Source organism: Gymnogyps californianus, chromosome 25 (genome assembly GCF_018139145.2).
Source record: "Gymnogyps californianus isolate 813 chromosome 25, ASM1813914v2, whole genome shotgun sequence".
In the NCBI taxonomy this organism is placed as follows: Eukaryota; Metazoa; Chordata; class Aves; order Accipitriformes; family Cathartidae; genus Gymnogyps; species Gymnogyps californianus.
This window is the reverse complement of record NC_059495.1, coordinates 1600085-1622273: the sequence shown is the minus strand read 5'-3', so window position 1 is coordinate 1622273 and position 22189 is coordinate 1600085. Positions and strand designations below refer to the sequence as shown.

Below are 22189 nucleotides of genomic sequence, written 5' to 3'. Positions count from 1 at the left end.
AATCAAACCCAGATGTGTGTTTTCATAAACCAACAAGCAGGAGGGAGTGGCAGCAGGAGATCTCACTTCTGGTTTGCATACATTCAGGCTGCAAGGCAAAGGCTGACCTGTTTAGCAGAGGGAAAAGGAGCATACTCAGCTCAGCAATCGGTGAAGCATTTCTCTGAGATTTCAAGCCAGAAATTAAGCGAGGAAAGCCAGGATGAAGGTAGTGGCTCTCTACCAGCTCTGGACTAGGAGCTTCTTTGCTATGCTATAGATATCTGCATGGCTCACCTGGAAGGCCTTTGGTAAAGGGGCCCTCTGTAGCCTGTCAGGCCAGCCATCCTGCTGCAGCAGAAATATAAGCACTACTTGCCATCCAGGAGTAATGGGGAGGAAGAGAAGTCACCTGCTTAATGCTCTGAAATACGTTGCAAATATAAAAGCATACTTTTTTCCCACAGTAGCATAGCTCTACAAGAGCATTCAAAAGAAAGCTGCAAAAGGAGGAGGTAGGAATGCCCTTTCTGTAGGTCTGTCTTTACCTCATGCTGAGCATTTGCCTATTTTCTGTGCTCAGTAAAGCATGACGTTAAGTTCCACATTCAGGTGCTTCATTTCTACACTGGCGCTTAGGCAGTGCAGCAAGTTACCGCGTAAGGGCGAGTGAGCTCTGGGCGCCCGTGGGTAAGCCCGACCGCGCGCGTCCCAACAGGTCCTGCTACACAGCCCTGCTCCTCGCCGGGGCCACCGCTCCTTCGCGGGGACCAGCCTTCTCCGGGCCGCAAAGTGGGGGGCCGCGCTGCCCGATGCGAGCGGGATTCTGCACAGCACCGGCCGCGCTGCGCCAGGAGAGGGACCCCTTGCCGCACCCTGCCAGGCGGCGGGCGCTCGGAAGGCACGGACAGCCCAGCGGCCGTCGCTGTTCCCGCCCCTCGCAGTGCCCTGGGTCATGCTTGAGGGAGAGGAAGCCCAGGCGCAGGCGGGGCGGACGGGGAGCGGGACAGCAGCCGGCCGTCCCCCGCGGGTGCTACGGCAGACAGCGACCGGGGACCGGGGCGGGCTCCGGCTCCGAAGGGTGGGGCTTGCCGGCTATCCGCGAAATGGCGGCTGGCGCGGCACCGCCCCTTCGTTTGCATAGCCACGCCCCCAAGTGCCTCTCCTGCTGACGCTGCGTCAAGAGCGTGGCCGGCGGGTGTGGTTCCCACGGCAACGGCGGGGTGGCCGTGTGTCTTCCGGCGCGGCCGGCCGCTCCGGCGGGCCCTCCCGCTCCGGCCATGCTGGGCGACGGGGCGCGGGAGGAGGAGGAGGAGGAGGAGGAGGATTTCCAGCGGTTCCTCCGCCGTGTGGACGACATCAGTAAGCCTGCCGCGGGGCCGGGGCGGAGCTGGCCGCCCCTGGCCGGGCGTGGGGTGGTGCCGCCGGCGGGGAGGCGGCGGGGGCCGGAGGCGGTCGGACATCCCCGTTTTCTTCAGATAGCGTGCTGGGGGCTGCAGGAAAGAGGGGGTGGGTAAAAGGAAGGCAGAAGAGGAATGGAAAAGAGGGAAAATTCCCGGCCCCCCGCCGTTCCGAGTTTGTTTTACGTGAAGTCTCCTTGTGAGCTCAGGTGTAGCGAGGCTTTGCGGCTGCCAAGAGTTGCTTTCTAAGCCTCGGAATTTTTATAACACAGAAGCTCTAGGTAGCTCTTGGAAGTCAGATGAAGTTGTATTTGTAAATGTTTCCATTTATAAAGGCCATCCTGGTCACCAGTGCACAACTGAATTCCTGGTCCCACCGGGATCACTTAGAGTCGTGTGTGTATCTTTTTTTTTTTTTCCATCCCCTTTTTAGCCAAATTAGTGCAAGGCTTGAGCTCCACAGACCCGGCTGTCAAGGAGAAGACCATTGCTGAAACAGAGAAAAGGCTCCATGATCAAGAAACTAGCAAGGAGGAAGAAAGCAAGACTACGGTGAACAGAACAGTCATCAACACAAGAGCTTCTGTAAGGAGTTTTTTCCCTTTGAAGTTAAAGCTGAATGCAGTCTAGGTCTTTTAAATAACACTAATTCACGTTCCTTGTCCCGGAGAAAAACTTTTGAACAATACTTTCAAGTATGTTCTGAATGTGACTTTATTTTTTTCACTAGTTATCTTAGTGGGAGGTACTTGATGTCACGTTGTCTTTGTCTTAAGACTGCTAATAACACAGAATACTTCTGTTGGATGTATCCAAGTTGGACGCAAGCACTGAGGTGCCATAACTCGTAGCTTTTACCTGCCCTTCAGGAACTTGAGCAAAACTAGTTGAAGACACAAGAGTCCATTAATTTCGGTAGGCTTTGATTCCTGCAGTAGGGTTTGGATTTCAGTGACTTGCCTCGTTAAAGATACAAAGGGAAGCTTTCCAGTAATGTCAAAAATTATGAAGTCCTTACCATCCTCTGTTTAAGTGTCAATTTCATACTCCCAGTGTCCATCAATCTGGATATTTCAGATGCCCTGTAGCTTTGAACAACTTAACCAAGTGTTCCTTTGCTGCTATGGGTTTTCCTAAAATGTCTGTATGCGTACATCCATGTCCTGTGTTTCTCTCTCTCTCTCTCTCTTTTTTTTTTTTTTTTTTTCTTTTTTAGGACATGGCAAATGCAGAGGCAGTGAACGCAGGTAGGACAGTGCTCCCTCTAGTATTTAGCATCTCTTCAATCTGTTTTAGCAGAGCTGGAGTAAGGATTGCTGTTACTTCATGCAAGACATAATTCCACTCCTGCCAAAGTCAAAGCTAACTTTTCTAGTGACTTTAATCAAAATTCAGTCAGATCTAGGAACACACTCAAGGATCTCACCAGTATGGCTGTACTTCTTCATAGGTAGGAGGCTTGTTGGTGTAGTTTGTTATCATATTCTGGCCTCTCATCTAAAAAGTTAGTATTCTGAATTTAAAAGGAAACAAGTTTATCTCTAGAGATGAGATACTTCGAGCCAAGTATGCAAATCCTGAGTGGTAGCATGGTCTTTATGTGTAATAGCTTGTCATTCATGTTCCAGTTTAATTGTTGAAATGTCCCCTTAATATTTTCTTTGTAGAGAAATACCTTAGAAATTTTTTCTCATCTGTAGATTGATTTTAACGAAGCTTGCTTTTTTTTTTTTAAAAACTAAAATACCACCAACTCTCCTGGCTCAAAGATGGCTTTCTGGCAATTTTGGAAAAGGATGCAAAAGAACGTGCTAAACGAAGGAAGAGAAATGAACACTTAGCAAATGGTAATTGCTAAAGGCTTTTCTAGCTAATGCCTTCAAAAACTACTTAGCAGGAATTGGGCTGATTTAAGAGGCTATCGAGCTACTCTGTTATTGCCATTCTTATGCACACTGAGACAGTGCTTTGGTTGTCCGAGACCAATGATCTTGTCCACAGCATTGATTAGCTGGATATAACAGGGTTATGTACTTCACAGGGTTGTTGCAACCTGTTCTTCTCCATACTATCCTCTTTATGGTAAGGGTTTGGGATGGAGGGAGCGAGTTTGAGTATTTCAGAGCTGGGCTGGGCAAAGACAAATGCTCGGTTTTCCCTCTGAAAGAGAAATGAAGATCATGTGCACTGAATAGCTCAGAAGTCCCGTGCAAATAATGGCTAATAAAGACAGCTGCAGGGGAGCTGGACTGGAACTTTGATGATTATTCCAACAGGAGAACATGGCTTCTGCTTCCTCAGTCGCCATTTGGGGAAATAAAAACCAAATGTTATTTTGAATGCATGTCTGTTGTTTTGCAGTTCTGAAAGAGAAGGGAAACGATGCCTTCAGGAAAGGAGACTATGTCATAGCCATTCAGAGATACACTGAAGGTCTGGAAAAACTGAAAGATAAGCAGGAACTTTACACAAACAGAGCACAGGTCAGCATGTGGAAATGAGCTACCACTATACTGCTTTTAGTGTTACTTTGCCAGGATAGAACCCAAAAAGACTGTTCTATTATCTAAGTGAATTTCATGAAGGATGATATATGTTGCATTACAGAGAGGCTTAAAAAAGGGAGCAAACAACTTTTCCTGGCCATCCTCCACTACCAGGAACTACTGAGTTCTGCTTTGCTGCCGTATTATCAACAGTAAATTTTTATTGTGGCTAGAAGTTAACAGCAAGACGGTGCAGACTGAAGGTTTTAATCTTTTTACAGAAGAGCATTAGAGGTGTAAATTCTTCCCTCTTGATCAGTGTGTCTGAATCCCTCAGAAGCCTTAGTTCTGCTGTGGCTAGTCCTTCCTGAGGGAGTGTTCATGTCTCCTCCCTCTTGGATGCGGCACAGGTGAACCCGTGCTCCTCCGAAATAAGTGGAAAAAAAATCATTCTCATTCATGGTTTTATTTAAATGCACTGATTTTTTTATTTTATTTTTTTTCAGGGACCACTTTTATAACTGTAAAATGTTAACATTTGCTTTGCATTCTCTACTTGCCTTGTATAATCCATATGTGTGTATTGAATTTTGTTTTATTAAATTTATTCTAAATTACAAACTCCAAGGAGATGGGAGACAAGTTAAGAAACAGCTGGTAATTATCCTGCAAAATCAGTGGCTAGGCAAATCAACAGTCTAATTTTTTTTTTTTTTTTTTTAATTAGCTAATGTTTGTCCAATAGTTAGTGGAAGTTGTTTGAAGTATTCTGATTCTTCTGCCTGGACTCTCTTGGTTTTATTTCAGGCCTACTTGAAGACGCATGAGTATGAAAAAGCCATTGGTGACTGTGAATGGGCATTAAAGGTAACTTCAGGATTCTGTCTGTTATGGTTAGGTCAAGTGCTCCTGGAAGGAGGGTTTGTGTGTAACTGATAAGATGGAGACAACTTGCTCGTAGAAATGAAAGAATGTGATGGTGTTGCACAGATTCCTGCATCCTGAGTTAACTTGAACAGTATAAAGCAGTTAATGTTTCAGTGCTGCCTGTGTGCAGAAGCTTTTCTAGCTCTTAAGAGCATTTAATTAAAAAGTTTGTTATAAGTGATGATAAGCTATTAACTGCACACATTGGCACACAATATCTTGCCCATCCTTCTAAAAAGGGAAAAGGGACTCTTTAAGCTCACAAAGATCAGATCTGGTGGGAAAGGTGAAGATTATATAAAATGCCAAAGAGCTGAATCCAAATTCAGTTGTGTTACATCAGTGATGCCCATGACTACAACACAATTAACAGATTAGTAATAATATTGGCAGCATCATTTCAAGAAATCAATGTTTTTGACACATAATTGAACTGGGAAAGATCACCTAATCGGTTAGTGTTGAGCTAGATATTTCCTCACTTTTTTTTGTGCACAGCTAATGAAAATTAGTACTTATTTCATTCCTGGCAGAACTAATCAAAAGACATATGGAAATTCTGTTGTTATAGAAGTTCTGCGATTATAGACATGTTGATGCAGGCCTTAACATTACCTAATTGCATGAGAGTCTGCTTGTATTGCCTGAACTGCTGTTTTCTGGGAGGGATATTAGCACCAACTGCTTTCCACCTTTAACCAGACCAAAGCCTATGTTCCTTGCACACGGAAGGAAAGTTGGTACCTGGAGGTAATAATTCGGCATATAAACTTTAGACACCTCTAGTAGATGGTATGAATACCCTCTTCTGTGCTTACAGTTATTTTGAGCAGCTATAACTATTAATCAGAAGGCTGGAAAAAATATTAAAAGGTTAAAATTTCTAAACACATTATTAATAATTCCTTTTTTAACACAGTGCAATGAAAAAAGTATTAAAGCCTATTTTCTAATGGGGAGAGCTCACCTGGCGCTTAAGCACTACAGTGAGGTAAGCTGACTACATCTGGCAGCCATGGGACCGTGTTTTGTTCTGCTTTTGACGTGATGTTGTGGGTGAGAGGGAGAAATTTGTGATCTTAAGAATCGGACAAATGAAAGTATGTTGAGCCTTTAGACTTGAGAGAAATTTTCTGTGCTTTGCAAAGACTAATAATTCTGAAATCAAGTCTTCTTTCCACATCTTAGTAAAATAGCCTGTATCCTTTACTTTGGTGCACACAAAATGTAGGAGGACACTTCTGTGTAGCTGTGTCAATTTGTACTCTAATCAGCCTCCAAAGAATGAGGGAATTTTCTGTTCAGTATACATGGTTTATCTGGTGGGAATTTGTCACCACTTGGCTGTCAGACACCAAGACAGCAAGCTTTACTGCGGTGCTGTGAGGCTTGAGTCTAGACTGGGTGAGTGTTCGGGAGTCTGTGAGGATTGTGTATATGCTCAGAGAATCCCATGTTTGGCACTTCTGTTGAAGTGCTTCAAGACCAGTATTAGCAATGTGTGCTCAGGGAAGTGGTAGTGCTGGCAGTGCCATATTTCAGCTCGGGAAGGGATCAGAATGAAGGAGTGTCCTTGTCAGGTACTGCAGACTCTTGTGATTGCAGCGTACTAGCGGTGACTACATTTGCCCCAAAGAGACAATTGAGTAAAATGTATTTCAATTTTTTATCCTAAATTGCTCTGTGCAGCAGGTGTTATTAAACTGTTGCTGCATATCACTAAGAAATGATTGCATGTCACCAGTGGATGAGAAAAATCTCTACGTATTTCAAGTTAAGTGAACTGTTAAGGCGAAAGATGCTAGTGAGAGTGATATCTTTTTTTTTTTCCCAAGATTCTAGCAAAATGAATGTCAAACAAAAGATTTAATTCTGCATTTCATGTGTGAAAACCTAATGGAAGCATAAATACTGTTAAAATAATGGAACATCCTATTAACAAATACCTAAGCTTGAAATAAACTGCCAGGTATTTTAGTACAACCCTGACCCTTCATCTTCAAAAATAATAAAGAGTCTGAAGAGGAGAGCAGGCAAGCTCAGAAGTATCTCTGATCCCGTCAGAAACGACTTCACTAGAAATAACTGTAGACCATGGACAATACAAGTCTACCTGAAATCCACCTTGAGGGGTTCTTGGCAGCTAGATCTGTGAAGAAGGTTCTTCCCTGTTGCAAGCTTGGTGATCAGTTTAATTCTGAGCATATGCTGAAGATACACAAAATGCACAAATAGAAGATAAAGATACAAGATGCACATGTCTGATCCCTGCTGATAGTTACAGTTCCTGCAGTTTTAATGCTATGCCTAATTTTCTGTTTTCTCACTGGAACTTTGCTTTTTTTGTTCCTACTAGTATGTTCCTAGGTTTGTACTTGAAATTTTCCTTTTAATTTGAAATAGCAGGGAGATGTAGGGACTGAGAATAATATTCAGCTTACACTTTTAATTATGAAAGTTTTGACTTGCGTGTCTCCATAAATTTTATTTTTCACTCTTATTAAGTACTGTGGCCCATGAACTTTTGAGCTTAAACAGGATGACTCTGACTAGGATATAATTGTTATCATCTTCCCATTTTTATCTTAAATTGAGAGCCTGTTTCTTTTCTCTGTTAAGTCCAGGCAGTGTTATGAGAAGATCTTACAAATTGATCCCCAAAAGGAAAGCCTATTCAAAGGTAAGAAATAGAAATTTTTACACTGTTGTCCCTTGTTTTCTGATCAAGATGGAACTGAATTGAAACCACTGTTCTGCTCTTCAGAACTTTTGATGGAGTCTCTTCATGCAGCTTTTGTTTCTGATTGTTTCTTCTTTCAGCTCTGTTTCACTCACCAGAGCCGTGGGTCATTCTGTACATCTGTATGTAGAAGGTACTGCGCTCTCTGTCATGGAGTCAGCTTCATTTTTTACTTGAAACTTGACCATATCAAAACATTTAACTGCCATGCTTTGTTTTCTTTTGATTTCCAAGATTGTATGAACGAGGTAAACTTGGAGGAAAAAAGAATGAAAGATGAAGAGAGAGCAATGAAGGAAGTTCAGTTCGGAAAGCTTGCCGCTCTGTCCATAAAAGAACTGCTGCAGAAACTTGATAGGCCTGACCAGAATATCCTCTACTATACAGGAGGGATCAGACTTTTGACAGGAGCCATGAAAGATTGTAAGTATTTGATGCAAAGGTTGTTGATCATGGGAGTTGTAATCCAAGTAGATGCATACAAGTGGAGTAGTTTTTAAAGGAACAGAAAAACTATTCCTATATTTAAAACATAAAATCAGCAATGTTTGATATTTCAAAATTTATGGCCAGTAGATATTTACGTATATTTTTTTAGAACTAGACCGATGTTGTAGCTGAGCTGTTAAGACTTGTTATGGATTTGGGTCTCTTAAAAGCTGTTTCATTTGTTTAGAAATACTTGTAATTCTCTGTGAAAGCATATTGATTTGTAAAGCCAGTCTCATGTTTCAGTCTTCTTAAAAAGCCTTTAGCTTGAAGTCAATTGTTCTTTACAGCACCAGGCATGAATTTGAGCAGTCTTCAGCTTCAAAGCTGTTTCTACTTCAAGTAGCGTTCTCGGAGTTTTTCCCCTCTTTTAACGATGTTCTTTCCCCAAAGCTGTTGATCCAGTGACCTTGTCTTTTAACACTGTGTTATAGAAGAGCAGGAGTCTGCCTTCACAATGATACGTCAGCCAGAAGGATCATAGAGCTGATTTGTTTATCTCTGAATTTTTCAGGCACTGAGCAAACTTTATTTAGAACAAACAATGGATTCAGTATCCTCAAAGACAACGAGATTGTAAGACGGTAAGAGCTCTCCAAAGGAAAACAGTAGGGTGTTACAGCATGAGGAAATGAAAATATTGTTTTCAAGAAACACAATCACCTCTTGAAATGCAGATGAAATGATCAAAAGATAATGTAATAACAGATTTTAATGTCTGAATGGACTGACTTATATCTGTCTCTTACACAAACAGTGCTCTCATAGATACAGTGAACAGAATTAATGGATTTCTGCTTCTGTCTCCTATTTCTGTACAGTTATCCTATCTCTCATGGTGAGAGCAAGTTTATTAAAAAAAAAAAAAAATAAAAGAACATCTGAAAGCACTTAGTTGCTTTAAGTATACCTGGGCAGACTCCCTGGTGCTATTAATTGCCATCAGTAAATATTTGGCCATATAGCTCTGTAATGTAACCTGTGAAACATTCTAATCCTGTAATCAAGGAAGAGGATCATCGCTGGGGACCTCTATCTTCTGCTGCTCTATTTTCTTGGCTGCTGTTACACTGTGTTTCAGTAATCAAGAAACAAATCTGACGAATATTTATCTGTATTGCTTTATAAACTTTGTCTTTAGAGGGATCTCTTGTCTGAATGCATATTTGAGTCAGGTTCAGACAGATAATGGAAACAAGACGTGCAAAAGATGCAATTTGAAAATTTTGCACAACTAAGTTGGTTCAGAACAGCATGATCCAGTTGAACAGGGCAGGAGAGCTATTCTTTAAGGTTGTCTGTGCTGCCATCCCACTGAGATGTATTTACGGTTCATCAGCATTTTGGGTGTCAGCTGCAAACAGACTTAAGAGATGAAGCACTTCCAAATTTGCACAGTTTTTTACACCCTGGTTATTCACAACTACCTCAGTGCAGAACTGAATTTATCACCTGTATTGTGCTGTGTAATGCTCGTATAGAGTCTGTGTGTGTTGAGGGTAGAGTAGAGCTAGTAGATCATAAATCTGGTCTCAGAGGAAGTCCTCTGGAAAACAAGTCTGATAGTCCTAAAAATGTTTAACCAATGAGCTGGGTTTAGAGCTTATGAGCTTAAGTGTTCCTGTGGCAGATCCTCGTCTCTGTGGGGCTTTGCTGATTTCCATAGCCAAAGAGCTAATTGTTTGATCTGTCCTTTGCTCTTTTTATGAGCTAACATTTCTAATTTAGGGCCTTCTGTGCAGAGAGAAAAAACACTGCTGAAGTGGATCTGTCTGTTTCTCTTCTCTTCCTTTGGCAAGCTGTCTGCGCTGGGAATGGTAAAACTATGTAATCAACATTAATCATTGTTAATGTACTGTTAATGTGGCACTTACTGTGTCTAAAATTGTTGTTTGGCATGAACATCGCTTTCCCAGAGCACTTGGGTCTCGACCTTACTGTAAATGAAGTTTTACAGGTCAAATCCAAGTGTTGGAGGTATACTGCTAGCAGCAACCACAACTTTGGCGGTTCTGTGCAGCGTGAGATGAAATTTCCAGTCTATTTCTGGGAGCATTTGAAATCTATTGAAGGGGTGGAAAGTAAATTCCCTGTGATTATTGCTGCTCTTAAGATAATATCACTTGTATCATTTTGTCTTTTTTAAGCAGTTATACCAGCAAAAAGCAGAGTTTTATAGAAGTGCCATTAGAGGAGGCTGAATTCCTTTGGCATTCACAATCAGTAGTCATTAGGCAGGTAGCCCTTGCCTCTGTTTCTAGGCAGTATACACGTAGATGAGAAATGGGCTGGGCTGGTGGTGGGTGGTAAAGTGGTGCAGTGCCACACAAGGAAAATACAGAATGCTTGGTGTCAGTGTCTGTGTTGACTTGTATATCACGGGATCCAGCTGATGCCCAAGAGAATATTCACGCTGCAAGGTAAGGGGAAAACCCGTTTTATATTCTGCTTATAGGTAGTTAGCAGTAAATACAGAGTAATGTGCAGGCTTGTGTAGCTTACGTGTTTGTGCCTGGCAGGGCAGTGTACTATTGTGCCTGAACAGCCTAGACCCTAGCAGTTTGCAGGCAGCTGATGAAGTGAGGAGCACTTTGTGCTCACGATTCGGGTGTCGCTTTGTTTGAAGAAGCGCTTGGTGCCTGAGAAGCTAGCGTGTTGCTAGTGAGAGCAGAAATTCAAACACCAGTGTATGTGTTGAAGTAATGGAGCTGAGAGAAGATTAGTGGGTGTTCTGCCTTACCATTGCTCTGCAGGAGTGTTATGCAAGATGACCACATCAGAGTGAATGAGCACATTAGTGGATGAAATAAAGACATTAAACCTGTTAAATCAGCACCTAGGGAAAAAAAATTGTCAGAGTAATGGGGATGCCATTGTGTGTGCCACTGCTCTTAGACCTTCTCTTTTTTCAGAAGAAAACCAGCGTCTTCTATTGACTCACCCTGATGTGAATGCACAGCTGCCAAGACTGCTTTCTTCTGGAGTATCGGAGATCCAAAAGGAGACACTGGCACTAATTTCTCTTTACTCAGAGAATGAAAATGGGAGGAGACTGCTGGTCAGGCACCAGGACCTAACCAAGTAATAAACACTACTATACCTCAGAAAAATTTCCTTATTGCCTGGGTTCACAGATGTTCAGAACTCATTCCACTAGCACCAAGGTGACAGGCTTTCTGAAAGGAACATAATGACATTGAGACTCCTGTCCTTGAGGGATAGGCCTAGCTAAGCAAAAGTAAAAGTTAGGTGTGTGGGGAAAACTTTAGTAAACTTTGTATCTGAAGATGTCTGTGAAACTAAGTGGAAAGGGCTTATTCCTGAGGATGGTCATATAATTTTGAGGCATAGTTACCTTTTCTTAAACCAGTAAGTGTGCGTTTGTCTAGCACTCAATGAGAAGCTTACACTGTTCTCTTAATAGCTCATGGTTTCAAGCTGTAACTCTCTCCTCATTTGGTAATTGGCATTTGTGATTATGCAGTGTTGCCATGACTCACTGAGTGGAGAAAGAAACAACAGTCTATTACCTTTTATCCTGTTATCCTGCTATTTCCTTCTAGAGTTAAGCAGAGGAGAAATTTTAATTTACTGGTTTGCACTACATGGTTTTGAAGTAATGGATGAACAGACAAGATTCTCCAACAGTCGTACACACTATATTGTATACAACATTAATCCAGAGACATTTTTCCTTGGAGGAAAGGTTAAAGAAATGAGCCACATCTGAGAGGATGTTTAAAAAAGGCAGATAATATTACTGTGGCTTGAAATATCAGAGGCCTGAAAAATCTTCTGTCAACTTCTGAAAGAGATCCTGGGTCTGATTGCTTGAAAAGAGTTAGGAAGTTCAGAAGGTAAAGTTGCAGATATTGAGCTTCTCAGCAGTTGGGTTCATTGTCAAAAAGAGATGAGACTATAGGTTCTCTTACTGTGCTACAAAGTTGGAGAAGAGTGGCAGAGAACTTCAGCTCAGTAGAGGAGCATGTGGAAACCCCAGCACGTGTCTGCAGAGGTATTTATTGTTCGGCAGAGCTTATGGGTTTGCAGTCTGAAGTCCTGTGAATTGCATGCAGTTCAAATCCCACAGCCACAAGCACACGCTATTCCAAAAGCTCAAAAGGTGAATGGTATGATGCTCTTTTTATTCAGGCAGGAGGTTAACTTTTCTTTGCTGCTATAAAGCTTTTCAGTTAAACCCCTCCAAAGACTGTTGGGTTTGCTCAGCATGTCCTTTTAAGCCGTGCAAGCATCAACACTGACATTCCCTGCAGGCCTTTACAGTCTGTTGAAGCTGTTCAGTAGTGGGCTGTGCTGATGGTGTTCTTGGTCCTGACTGTTGCATTCTACTTGTCTGTCCCTAAGATGTTCGCCAGCAGCAAAGCAGCTTAGCTTCAAATGTCTGTGAAGCTTACATGCTGATGAAATGTTCTAATGCTAACAGAAATTGGGACGTGTGTTAAAATCATTGTACTTGTACAAAGAGGGACAATATTGTGAGAGAATCTAGTGCCAAAATAGTATTCTAATGGCAGTTAGGTGACTGAGTATGTTTGGAGGGCCTAGTATATCCAGCTTGGTCAAAACCCTACTGAACACAAAGCAGTTTAAGATCATAAATTGTGTTGGTGCACTTACAGTACAATTTTGATCTTTAATAATTAAACCAAAGCTGACGGGTTTTTGTGGTTTGTTTTTGTTTTTTTTTAAAACAGATGGCTGCAGATTTTGATGACATTTGTCGACAGCACTGATGCCATGGCTAGCAGTGCCATGAACATACTATCTGATTTAACTGAAGAGGAAAGGTAACTTGCATTTCTTCATTCGTTTTTATAAAGTTGTACTTTGAAATGTACTAAATGAGCTAGTGATAGAGGCTGTTGTCCTTCTTTGCTATGAGGGTACATTGCTGACATGTTTATCTTGTCTTGATGTTGCTGTTGTGTTGCTTTTATCTGTGATTTTTGTTTAAAGCTTTAAGTGTCCAAATATAGCTTTCTTTATCTCCCAACAGGTTCAAAACCCAGTGTCGTGTCATGCTTTCCACAGGTGTTTTACCTTTATTCACCCAGTTGCTGGTATGAAAGATTTCAGTTTCTATATTTCTGGTTTACTTTTGTGTAACATGTCTTATGACGGCTCTTTCCAGTTTTACAGCCAGTTGCCCCTAGACAGAACCCCTCTGTGGTAGAACTACAGTAGTTACCATGTCTCTACTTCTATGGGCGTAAGAAATTCACTTTTGTCATACACTTCCCTCAGGAAAATGTTCTCAGTCTCCAGTACTTAGTGCTTGGTTTCTACACATTACTAGTTTTATATTCAGTGAAAACTCTGGACTTGCTTGCAGATTCCCACTGGTCATCTGTCAGGCCAGGATTTCACCCTCAGCTTTGTGTTACGCTCTTCTTAATGTGACTTATAACCTGTTGGTGATAGTGGATTAATCTTGGATAGTGACTTTTTCTGTTTCTTTCTAATCTGAGAGATCAGGGTAAAGAGATGACATTAGGTCACAAGGTAAAGACGTTTAGCGGTTCAGATCCCTTTGCTGGTTATCGTTTATTTAAACTACAATACTGTTGGTACAGAAACCTGTCTTCAGGAAGAGGGAAGATGATAGGGAAGATTGGTTCTCTTGCAGAACGGCAGATATAGTTGGAAAGTAAAATACTTCCACTTCTCCAAACGAGCACCAAGACAATGCAGTAATTATAGCGTTTTTACATTGCTTGTCACTCTCTCCTTTTGAACATACCTTAATGGAATTACAGCTGCAGCAGAGGCTGTTCTGTTCTGTGACCTAAGTAAGTGATAGTAGGAAATATTCACAGTGTGAGGTTAGGGACCACTCACTTTTTCCCAAGACTCTTAAAAAGTCATCGGAGATTCATTGTGAAAATGAGGGTGATTTGCAAACTTTGGACCGTTGGGATTTAACATAGGTGAGAGAGATTCTGGAATCCTATTTTCCATTGCCAGAGGGGTAGGAACATGTATTTGTTGTTTCCTTTTCATTTGTTCTTAATTTGTTATTCCACTCTTCTGTTTTTAGACCTCTGCCAAGCTGGTGAACCAGGCAGCCCTTGCCCGTTGCATTGGCATCATGGGGAATCTGTGTGCAGATGTAGTCATTCGAATGCAGATGGCCGAGTGCAAAGAGTGCTGGAAAGCGTGCTTAAACCTTGTGGTAAAGAAACTTGATGGCTCCCTAGAATAGCGTTTTCAGCCCTATCTCCTGTGGAAGTGGCACTTGTGTGATCACGTTTGTCTGCCTCCCCTAATAGCTCTGAACCCTTGACTGAGATCTTTCAAATCTGGTAGTGGGATAAAGGTCTCAAAGCGGTCCGTTGTTCACGTAAGTTGTGCATTGATAGATGGGTGGAGGAGAGTGAGTGGTTCCTTATTGTAAGTGGCCCCTTTCAGGGTAAGCATGCAGTATGAACTCAGTCCTCAGAAACCAAAGAATTCAAAGGGTGGGAAAGGATCTTGTTAACTACCTAAACATTAGAAGTTTGCAGTGTGCAGCTTCAGATACCAAAGTGGAACAAACACAAGAAGGAATCTGTATCAAAAAGGCATCATTAGCTCTGGTGCTCACAGGACTTTTTCTTCCTTCTGAGTTCATGATGCATCAGGGGAACACTGATGCACCGTGTAAGTAAGCACACAGAAGACTGAGGAAGTGCATATTCTGAACCTCTGAATTGATTGCGCTCTTCTCTCCTTTGTACGCAGGATGAATGCTTTGATGTCAGCACACCCAAATACCAGGAGTGTTTGTTTGCAGTGCTGGGCCTAATGATGAACTTACTGCTTGAATCAAATATGATCATCCAGGTATACAAGATCTGTGAATGTTCTTTGGTAGTGTTCTTCTTATAATCACTTCCTCAGAGATTCAGAATTGCTTGAGCAGTTAGAGCATCCTCCTCCCTTGTCACTGTAAATGGGCCTGATGCAAGTAACTGAAGTCATACCAGAACATTCAAATAGAATTGGTGAGGGAATGACCGTGGAATATTGTGACCTTGCAGTCTGTACAGGGAAAAAGAGCTCGACTGCATTAGATGGGTTTAGAGCCCCCTTTCACATCAAACACGCTGAAGCACTTAAAGGCTGCCAACCTTGGATTTCGCTGGTGTTCAGTTAATTTTTAACTTTTATTGGTGTGTAAGGTTATCATTAAGGGTAGCTGACAATTTAAGTAAGCTAAAAAGAAAAAATTACAAAATTTTCTCCTCCACCACTGCCCCCCATATACACGCAGTTATGAGAAAAATACAGTGTAAAGCACATATAGTACCTTTCCATAATGCTATAAATGTTTTGTTTGGCATTGGTCTCCAATTATGGGATATTCTTAGATGCTTGGCACATTCCAAAATTATTTAAAACTAAGGATTCCCTCAAGAAGGAAGAACTTCTTGATTTACACCTGGGTGCCAAGGTGTTAGTAACTTACTGCCATGTGTGCCCTGATCTCCATTGGATTCTTTGTTGTAGAGTACTTTGTCTATTAACCCATTTCTGCTCTAACACTTGCCAGCAATCAGCTGGACCTGAGTTTTTCACGTTGTTGTTTCAGGACTTTGCTGTGGACATAAGTGGCAGGTGCATGTCTCTCCTCAGGGATAAGGATGGAAGGATTGTGACAGTAAGTGGGATACCTATGGACTAACAAAAGATTGTATTAGCTGACCTGACCTGAACACTTCAGTGCAAACTGCTGCCCTGTGCAAGTCTGCACATTAGGCTTTGAAGCCTAAATTCATAATTATTAGTAGTAAAGAAATAATATACCACTTACTTACATTATTCAGTGTGTTATATTGTTTGATGCAAGAGGTTCTCAGTGTTCTCCTGAAATCTACTTAATAGAAGCTCTTACAATTCATTTCATCCTTAGGATGGTTTTCAATATAAAACTCTTTAAAAAAATCTATCTAGAAGCAAAGGAGCAAGAATAATTTGGGTGTTAAGCAGCTCTTTCTTTTTACAATTCTTGTATGTGAATCATACCTAGGAGATTGTACTTCTATTAATGGTGTGTAACTCCCACAGATAGCAGTTATTCACGGCAAATGGGTAGGAGCAAGTGTGGACTCAGAGTCCGTTCACGTCTCTGAACTCACATGAATTGTTCTGATCTGTTTTACTTGACTCAATACCAGCAGTGCTAGGCTGGTTTCTACCAGGAATTTGTTTCAATAAATAAACATACAGGGAGTTGTCCTGATCTCGGTTTGGTCTCATCTCTCTCTACCCTGAGTCTTTAGAAGCTGTGCTGAGTTCAGTTTCCAGTGAGCAATAAAAAAGCCATGTCCTAAAGACGTTCTTCGTTACATTTCTGTAAATTTCGCCTTTTATCACTTTAATTACTTTGGTTTTATTCTGCAAAAACAAAATAATTTGAAAACTCCTTAAAGTTGTCTGGACAAATAAACTTTTTTTTTTTTTTCTTCTCTCACACTGTTTTCTAATTAAGAGAGCCATTGGAGTGCTAAGTCGCATCCTGCCAGCATCCTCCACGGCGGTAGAAGAAGTAGTGAAAGGAGGGGTGGTGAAGAAAATGATCAAATTCTTGAAAGTAAATTAATTTAACAAAATTCACTTTATTTCTGCTTGTATTGTCCCTTAAGAAAACCATAGTTGCCCCTGTGTTTAGCCTCCTTTCCCTAGGAGAAGGACCTGGCAGTCACTCTGACTGCATGTGTCTGCATCTGTGTTGTCCATTTTAACAGTGCTCTCAAGTTTAATTTTAAGCTAGGTAGCCAGTTTGGAGACTAGACTGCCTTCTGTAGTCTGGTCTGTAGCCCAGATGTTTCAGTTGTTTCCATATGAGCCAGATGCCTGTGCACAACTCTGCTTGCAGAGACCTGCAAATTCAGAATCCACTACTGCAGGCCCAGTTGGAGGATTAAAGCTTAAAATTGGTGTGATCTAATTCGGACCACTGAAAAGCAATGGAGCCCTTTCCGCTGATTGTCAGTGAGTGCTGAATGAAGCTTGGGAGCAATTTTTCCCTAAATAGTGCATATGTTAATCTGTAGACACTGTTTTGCTGTATATCTGTGTATCTAGCAGAATGTGTATCCACCCAGCCTGATGTGGATTCTACAGATTTGCTATGATGCAGATAAAATTAGTCTCGAAAAAAGTTGTGGCACTCAGCTTGGCTTTTGTAACTAGCAAGCATCAGAGGAGTTAATAATTTGAAAGGAACTGGGCTCCAGAGATTCACGGAATTTTCTATGTTCGTTGCTGGCAGGAAAGACATGGTTCTTGTGTCATTTTCAGCCTGTGTTCATCTTGAGATATATACTCTACAAAGGTCTTAATTTGGTATTTGGGCTTAGGCATAAGGAATACCTAACTGTCTCCGTGGTACCAAAGCTATTCTGTAACCTTGAGTAAGTTGGGGTATGAACTGTATGTTTGTTAATGTATGCTTTACTCTCATCAAATCTAGGCTGGAGGACAGATCACATCCAATTATGGTATAAAGACCCTTTCCATCTGCACCAGAAGTAATAGACAAGCTCAAGAAGATCTAGTGAAGTCAGATAAAAGTAAGTGACAACTTCACTAATTAGAGACTGAATGCAGAGATGTAATCTCAGTATCATCCAATTACTTTCTTCCCTTCTAGAACGGAACTGAACACTGGGTTTTACTCTTGCAAGACTTCAGCCATGTTTTCTGAGTAATGTGCCAGTTTACCTCCTGAAATAGTGCTTAATGAGCCTTAGATCTGTGTGCGGATGGAAATAGGCACATTGGATAATGAGCCTGAGTTGGAGAAACTGCGCTTTACTCTAGTAAAATGGCCTGATATGCTTTTTCAGGGCCAGAAGTATGTATATTTTGAAAGAAGTGCTTGTAAACTGTAACTGAATTGGGTTGTATTTCCTGAAGTTAGTGGCTAAAATAAGAAACTTCATTTAGACATCTGATTTCCAGAGGCTGAGGCTGTTTATAGTTTCCTTCAATTTACATGTGGATATTTGGCCTGGTATTACAAGGAAATGGATGTGGAGACAGAGTGATGATATCAGACCAGGTGTCTTGGTATTTTTGAGTATATTTGCTCTAGTCATGCAGTATAACACTACTTAGATTGCTTTAAAATTCCAGGTTCAATTAATGCTAATGTAACTACAACAGAGAATAGTTAAGTTTTATCTAAATGGTTGAACCTGTCAAGAAACTGTCAGCTCATGTAGTTCAACTTGAACCCTAAGGATTTCTACTCATTAAAAGCCTCTCAGAGCATCATCTTCCTTTTGTACACCCCGTATTAGTTTCACTGTCATCTGTAGATGAAGCTTTCATTTCCTCAAATTAGCAATAACACTTCACTCTCATTCTTTCCACCAAAACTCTGGGTATTAATCTTGTGAGAAGTCACTATTTCTTATTTTTGTCATCTCTGTTTGCCAACCCAGACTTTGCCCTGTTGCTAGGAGCCTGTTGGAATCAAGCTATAGTCCCATGACATTAAATTGCATTCCAGCTGGGCCACTTAGTTCAGCTTCTGCACCAGCCACTGTGGCCATCCAGAGCAGCACTGCCTTTTCAAAAGATTATTGCAGCAGAAAAGGTGGTATGTGATCTGGAAGAACAGATGGGACCATGAAAGAAAACCAAACCAAACTTATCTAACCCCCAAGGAAACTTTATGCATGTGAAAGCCACGGCTGTATTTTATTTAGAAAACAGTCTATCTAAATGCTTCTGGATTCTGTGGCCTGAGATGTTGCTGCTGCTTACGGGTGCCAGCAAGAGCTATACAACTCTGTGTCGAGTATAGACAAAATACTCTGCCGCTGTACATTAGTATAGGTTACGGAAGTAGATTAGCTGAGCTGCTTTATGTTAGCTAAGGATATATAGAAAGCTTTTTTTATGTTCCTTTTTTCTTTCCACAACAGCATTTCTGTCTTAACACATTTAGCTTGGTGCTGCAAGTGCTCTGCTCTGTGCTTGCCCTGCTGTATGGTGGGGTGAGAGGCCAGTGCAAGATCCTCCAAGCAGCAAAGGTCACGTATTCAGTTTCAGAGAAATATTAAACAAATGCAGAAACACAAGCTCCATGCTAGAGAACCTCTTAGAGTGTAGATTCAGTTTAGTGAAAGAGACATCTAGGCAGGTGAAGCTGAGACAGAATCCTGGATCCCGAACCTTGCTATGAAATTGCTTTGCTCCTCCAGGTTTTCTAGAAAAATGCCCGACACAGAACAAACTCACTCCCTAGGAGTTTAGGTAAAGACAGGAGAAGATATTGGTGCTGCTTGAACAAATCTGTGTGCATTCTGTACAATTAATCTCTCTTTCTTCCAGGGTTCAGTGTGCTGCTGAAGCTCTTGGACTCAGAGAATGAAATGATTGTGGGAAATGCTGCTTTCTGCCTTGGCCAGTGCCTTGTAGTTCCTGGAGCAGCGACGTCCTTACTGAATTCCAATGTTGTGATGATTTTGTTGAAACATGCTGGTGGTGATGCTACAAGAACTTCAGTGCAGGAGAATGCAGCAATAGCTCTGGGGAAGCTTTGTGTTGCTGAACCAAGGTATTGTATAAAAGACTATTGTTCTCCTGCACCATCTGGTTGTTATTAGGTGATAATTCTTGAAAAACTGACCAGTGTAAGTCAATTCTATTCGTAGAGCAAGCAGATACAGGGCGGATGATTAGTTTATATAAATACTCCATTAAATCTATTACCCTTCCTCCAACTAGAATTCCCACTTGTGGTACTGTCCCCACAGTTCTGCTTTAGGGTTCCTGTGTTATTAGTTGTCTGTCTTAATGTGTTTCAAGGAGCTCATTTTGCATTGCTTTCTGATGTTACCTGTGCTGGAAGAATGGAAGGAGGACAGGTGATGTTATAAGTTTGTAGAGGTCAAAGCAATAATGAGAGCAAACCAAAAGTGTAAATGTCAGCAAAGAATGTCTGCTGCTGCCTGCCAAGAGTATGCCAAGCTCTAGCTAACTGCAAACTGTCAACTGGATCTTGAACTGCATTCCAGACAGAGGAACTGAGTTCAACTTGTTAATACACATCCTGAACCACTGCAGAAAGCAAGGGATAATGCTCAGGTTTCAAAAGTTTAAGTACCTTGCTTCTGCTGGAGATCCCAAATGAGCAATAGAGAAAGTATCTGCTCTGAGATTTGCAAAACACTCCAGAGATATAAAAGGGAAACACTTTGTTTTCTTAGTTTTGTTCATTTGAAATGTCACCTATTTGAACAATTGTCAAGTATTATTTAGAACTTTCATCTTCCTTTTTGTGGGGAACAGTAATCTAGAAGCTGTTTCTCCTGCTACTTTTGGAGGAATTTATTGAATGTAGCATTAAACATCCTTGACAGTTTGGGTGTAGGGTATAGCAGAGCAGTGGAAGCTTAAAACTTTTATTGTTAGTCATCTTATATTCCCCCGGCAACCCTTCTGTTGTCTTTTCAGGCATATTTCTCAACTGCGGAAACTCAATGGACTGGCCATCCTGAACTCCTCTATGAAATACGTGCATAGCATCTGAAGTCTTCAAGAGAGCTTTGACACGAGCCATTAATATCACTTGCTGTTGAGTATTTTCTTCTTTTCTTTAATAAAACTAACTCAAAGCACATCAACTTTTCAATCCCTTTTCAAAGTGTTTGCTGGTCCTCCATAGAAGCCAGTGAAACAATAGCAATATAAGTGTCAGGAGAAAGAAGTTAATTTATTATCTAGGCTAACAACTAAAATAACAGCTTGCATTAAGCTTGTCTTTGCTTTAATAAATGATGTTGCCCTTTCTTACTGGCGAGTTCCTTGCTGTTTAATCATTGACCAATGGCTCGGCTCGTCTACTTTCCAGTTTGGGTCCAGTACCCAGTGTATTAGAAGAAAACAGAAATAAATTGTCAGTTGTGACTTTGAAGAATCCTTTTTTCCCCCCCATACACTGTCCTCTGGTGGCTAGATTATGATTCAGTATTGCATGTGTGGTATCACCTCACGCTTTGCTTAAACCTTAAACCTCATACTTACCTGGTTAGATATGTTGGTCTTAATTTTACTAAGCCCTCAATCTTAGCGATAACTTATGACAATGAGGTTTGTGTACTGCTGGCGGAAGCCCGTCAAATTTAACAAATAGTCTCTTCACAAATAAACAGATGCACATAGACACAAATCTATACTAAAAACTTGTAGAACTTAGGCTAGACAAGGACTTGTGAGTGTCTAATCTTGTCCCTTCAGAACAGTGGCTGACAAATTATATATCATCTCCTTTTCAAAATAGCAGCTGAATCCTCTTCCCTCTTCAGAAGAAGGAAATTCTCTTGCACCTGGTTTTTCTCCCCTCACAGTGAAAAGCATACAATTGATAATCTCACTGTCTTTTTTTAAGCTCCTACCATTAAGTTACACCCTGCCTAGACAAATATGTAACAAATACTGTGTGTAGGGTTCAAGTCCAAATAAGCACTACACTGTAAACCTGACTAACACCAAGCATTGTCTTAAGGAAAAAAAGTTATTGGATCTTGTGTTTACGGAGGCAGGATGTCAGAGGGGAACAGCAGGTGTAATGTGTTACCAGAAAATTACAGGAGAGTCGACATCATCTTAAAAGCCTAAAAGCTAAAGATCTTTCTTGGGTTTGACTGACAAGCTGGTTTTTGCTTAATGGAACCTTTCACGTACCAGTTGCTATTGTCCCCAGAAGAAAATGGTGATCGGGTAAGAGAATTGCTTCTAACTTCCTTCTGCAAAAGGTGTTGAGAACTGATTTGTCCTCCTCAAAAAGAATTGCTATTGCAGAATTTTTATGAACGCACCAGGTTACCAGCAGGAACTATTGCCCTTTGGGGATGGGAAGTGGACCTGAGCAATCGAGCAGTTGCGGAAGCAGCATTGAGCTTGTACAAGCTGTAGTCCCATTTGAAGAACAAAGAACCTGCCAGTAGATCCTAGCGGGGAGTTGCCATGGGTTTATGGATCACTTTTGTAGCATCTTTATACTTGTTAAACAGTTGCACCAGGTTCAGGAATGTCTTGACAGGTATTCAGGTAGTCTAACTCATGACAGTCTGTAGGAAGAGACCCATGCCTTCTTAAGGGTAAGTAGTCTGCGGAGACTATGAGTGTACTAACTACTGTTTCTACTAGTG

General features: G+C 41.3%; 1 protein-coding gene across 1 annotated transcript; it reads left to right on the top strand.

The window, feature by feature from the left end:
* The first annotated feature begins 1259 nt into the window (after positions 1–1259).
* Positions 1260–20883, top strand: TTC12 (tetratricopeptide repeat domain 12). The gene is made up of 21 exons (XM_050910841.1): positions 1260–1341; positions 1813–1964; positions 2596–2626; positions 3149–3226; positions 3741–3862; positions 4673–4732; positions 5712–5783; positions 7412–7472; positions 7767–7955; positions 8536–8605; positions 9750–9838; positions 10934–11102; positions 12737–12829; positions 13039–13102; positions 14080–14214; positions 14763–14864; positions 15613–15681; positions 16513–16614; positions 17497–17596; positions 19368–19593; positions 20493–20883. Exons 1-21 carry the CDS (start codon positions 1260–1262, stop codon positions 20566–20568), a joined length of 2142 nt encoding a protein of 713 aa, XP_050766798.1. The 3' UTR covers positions 20569–20883.
* The last annotated feature ends 1306 nt before the right edge of the window (positions 20884–22189 follow it).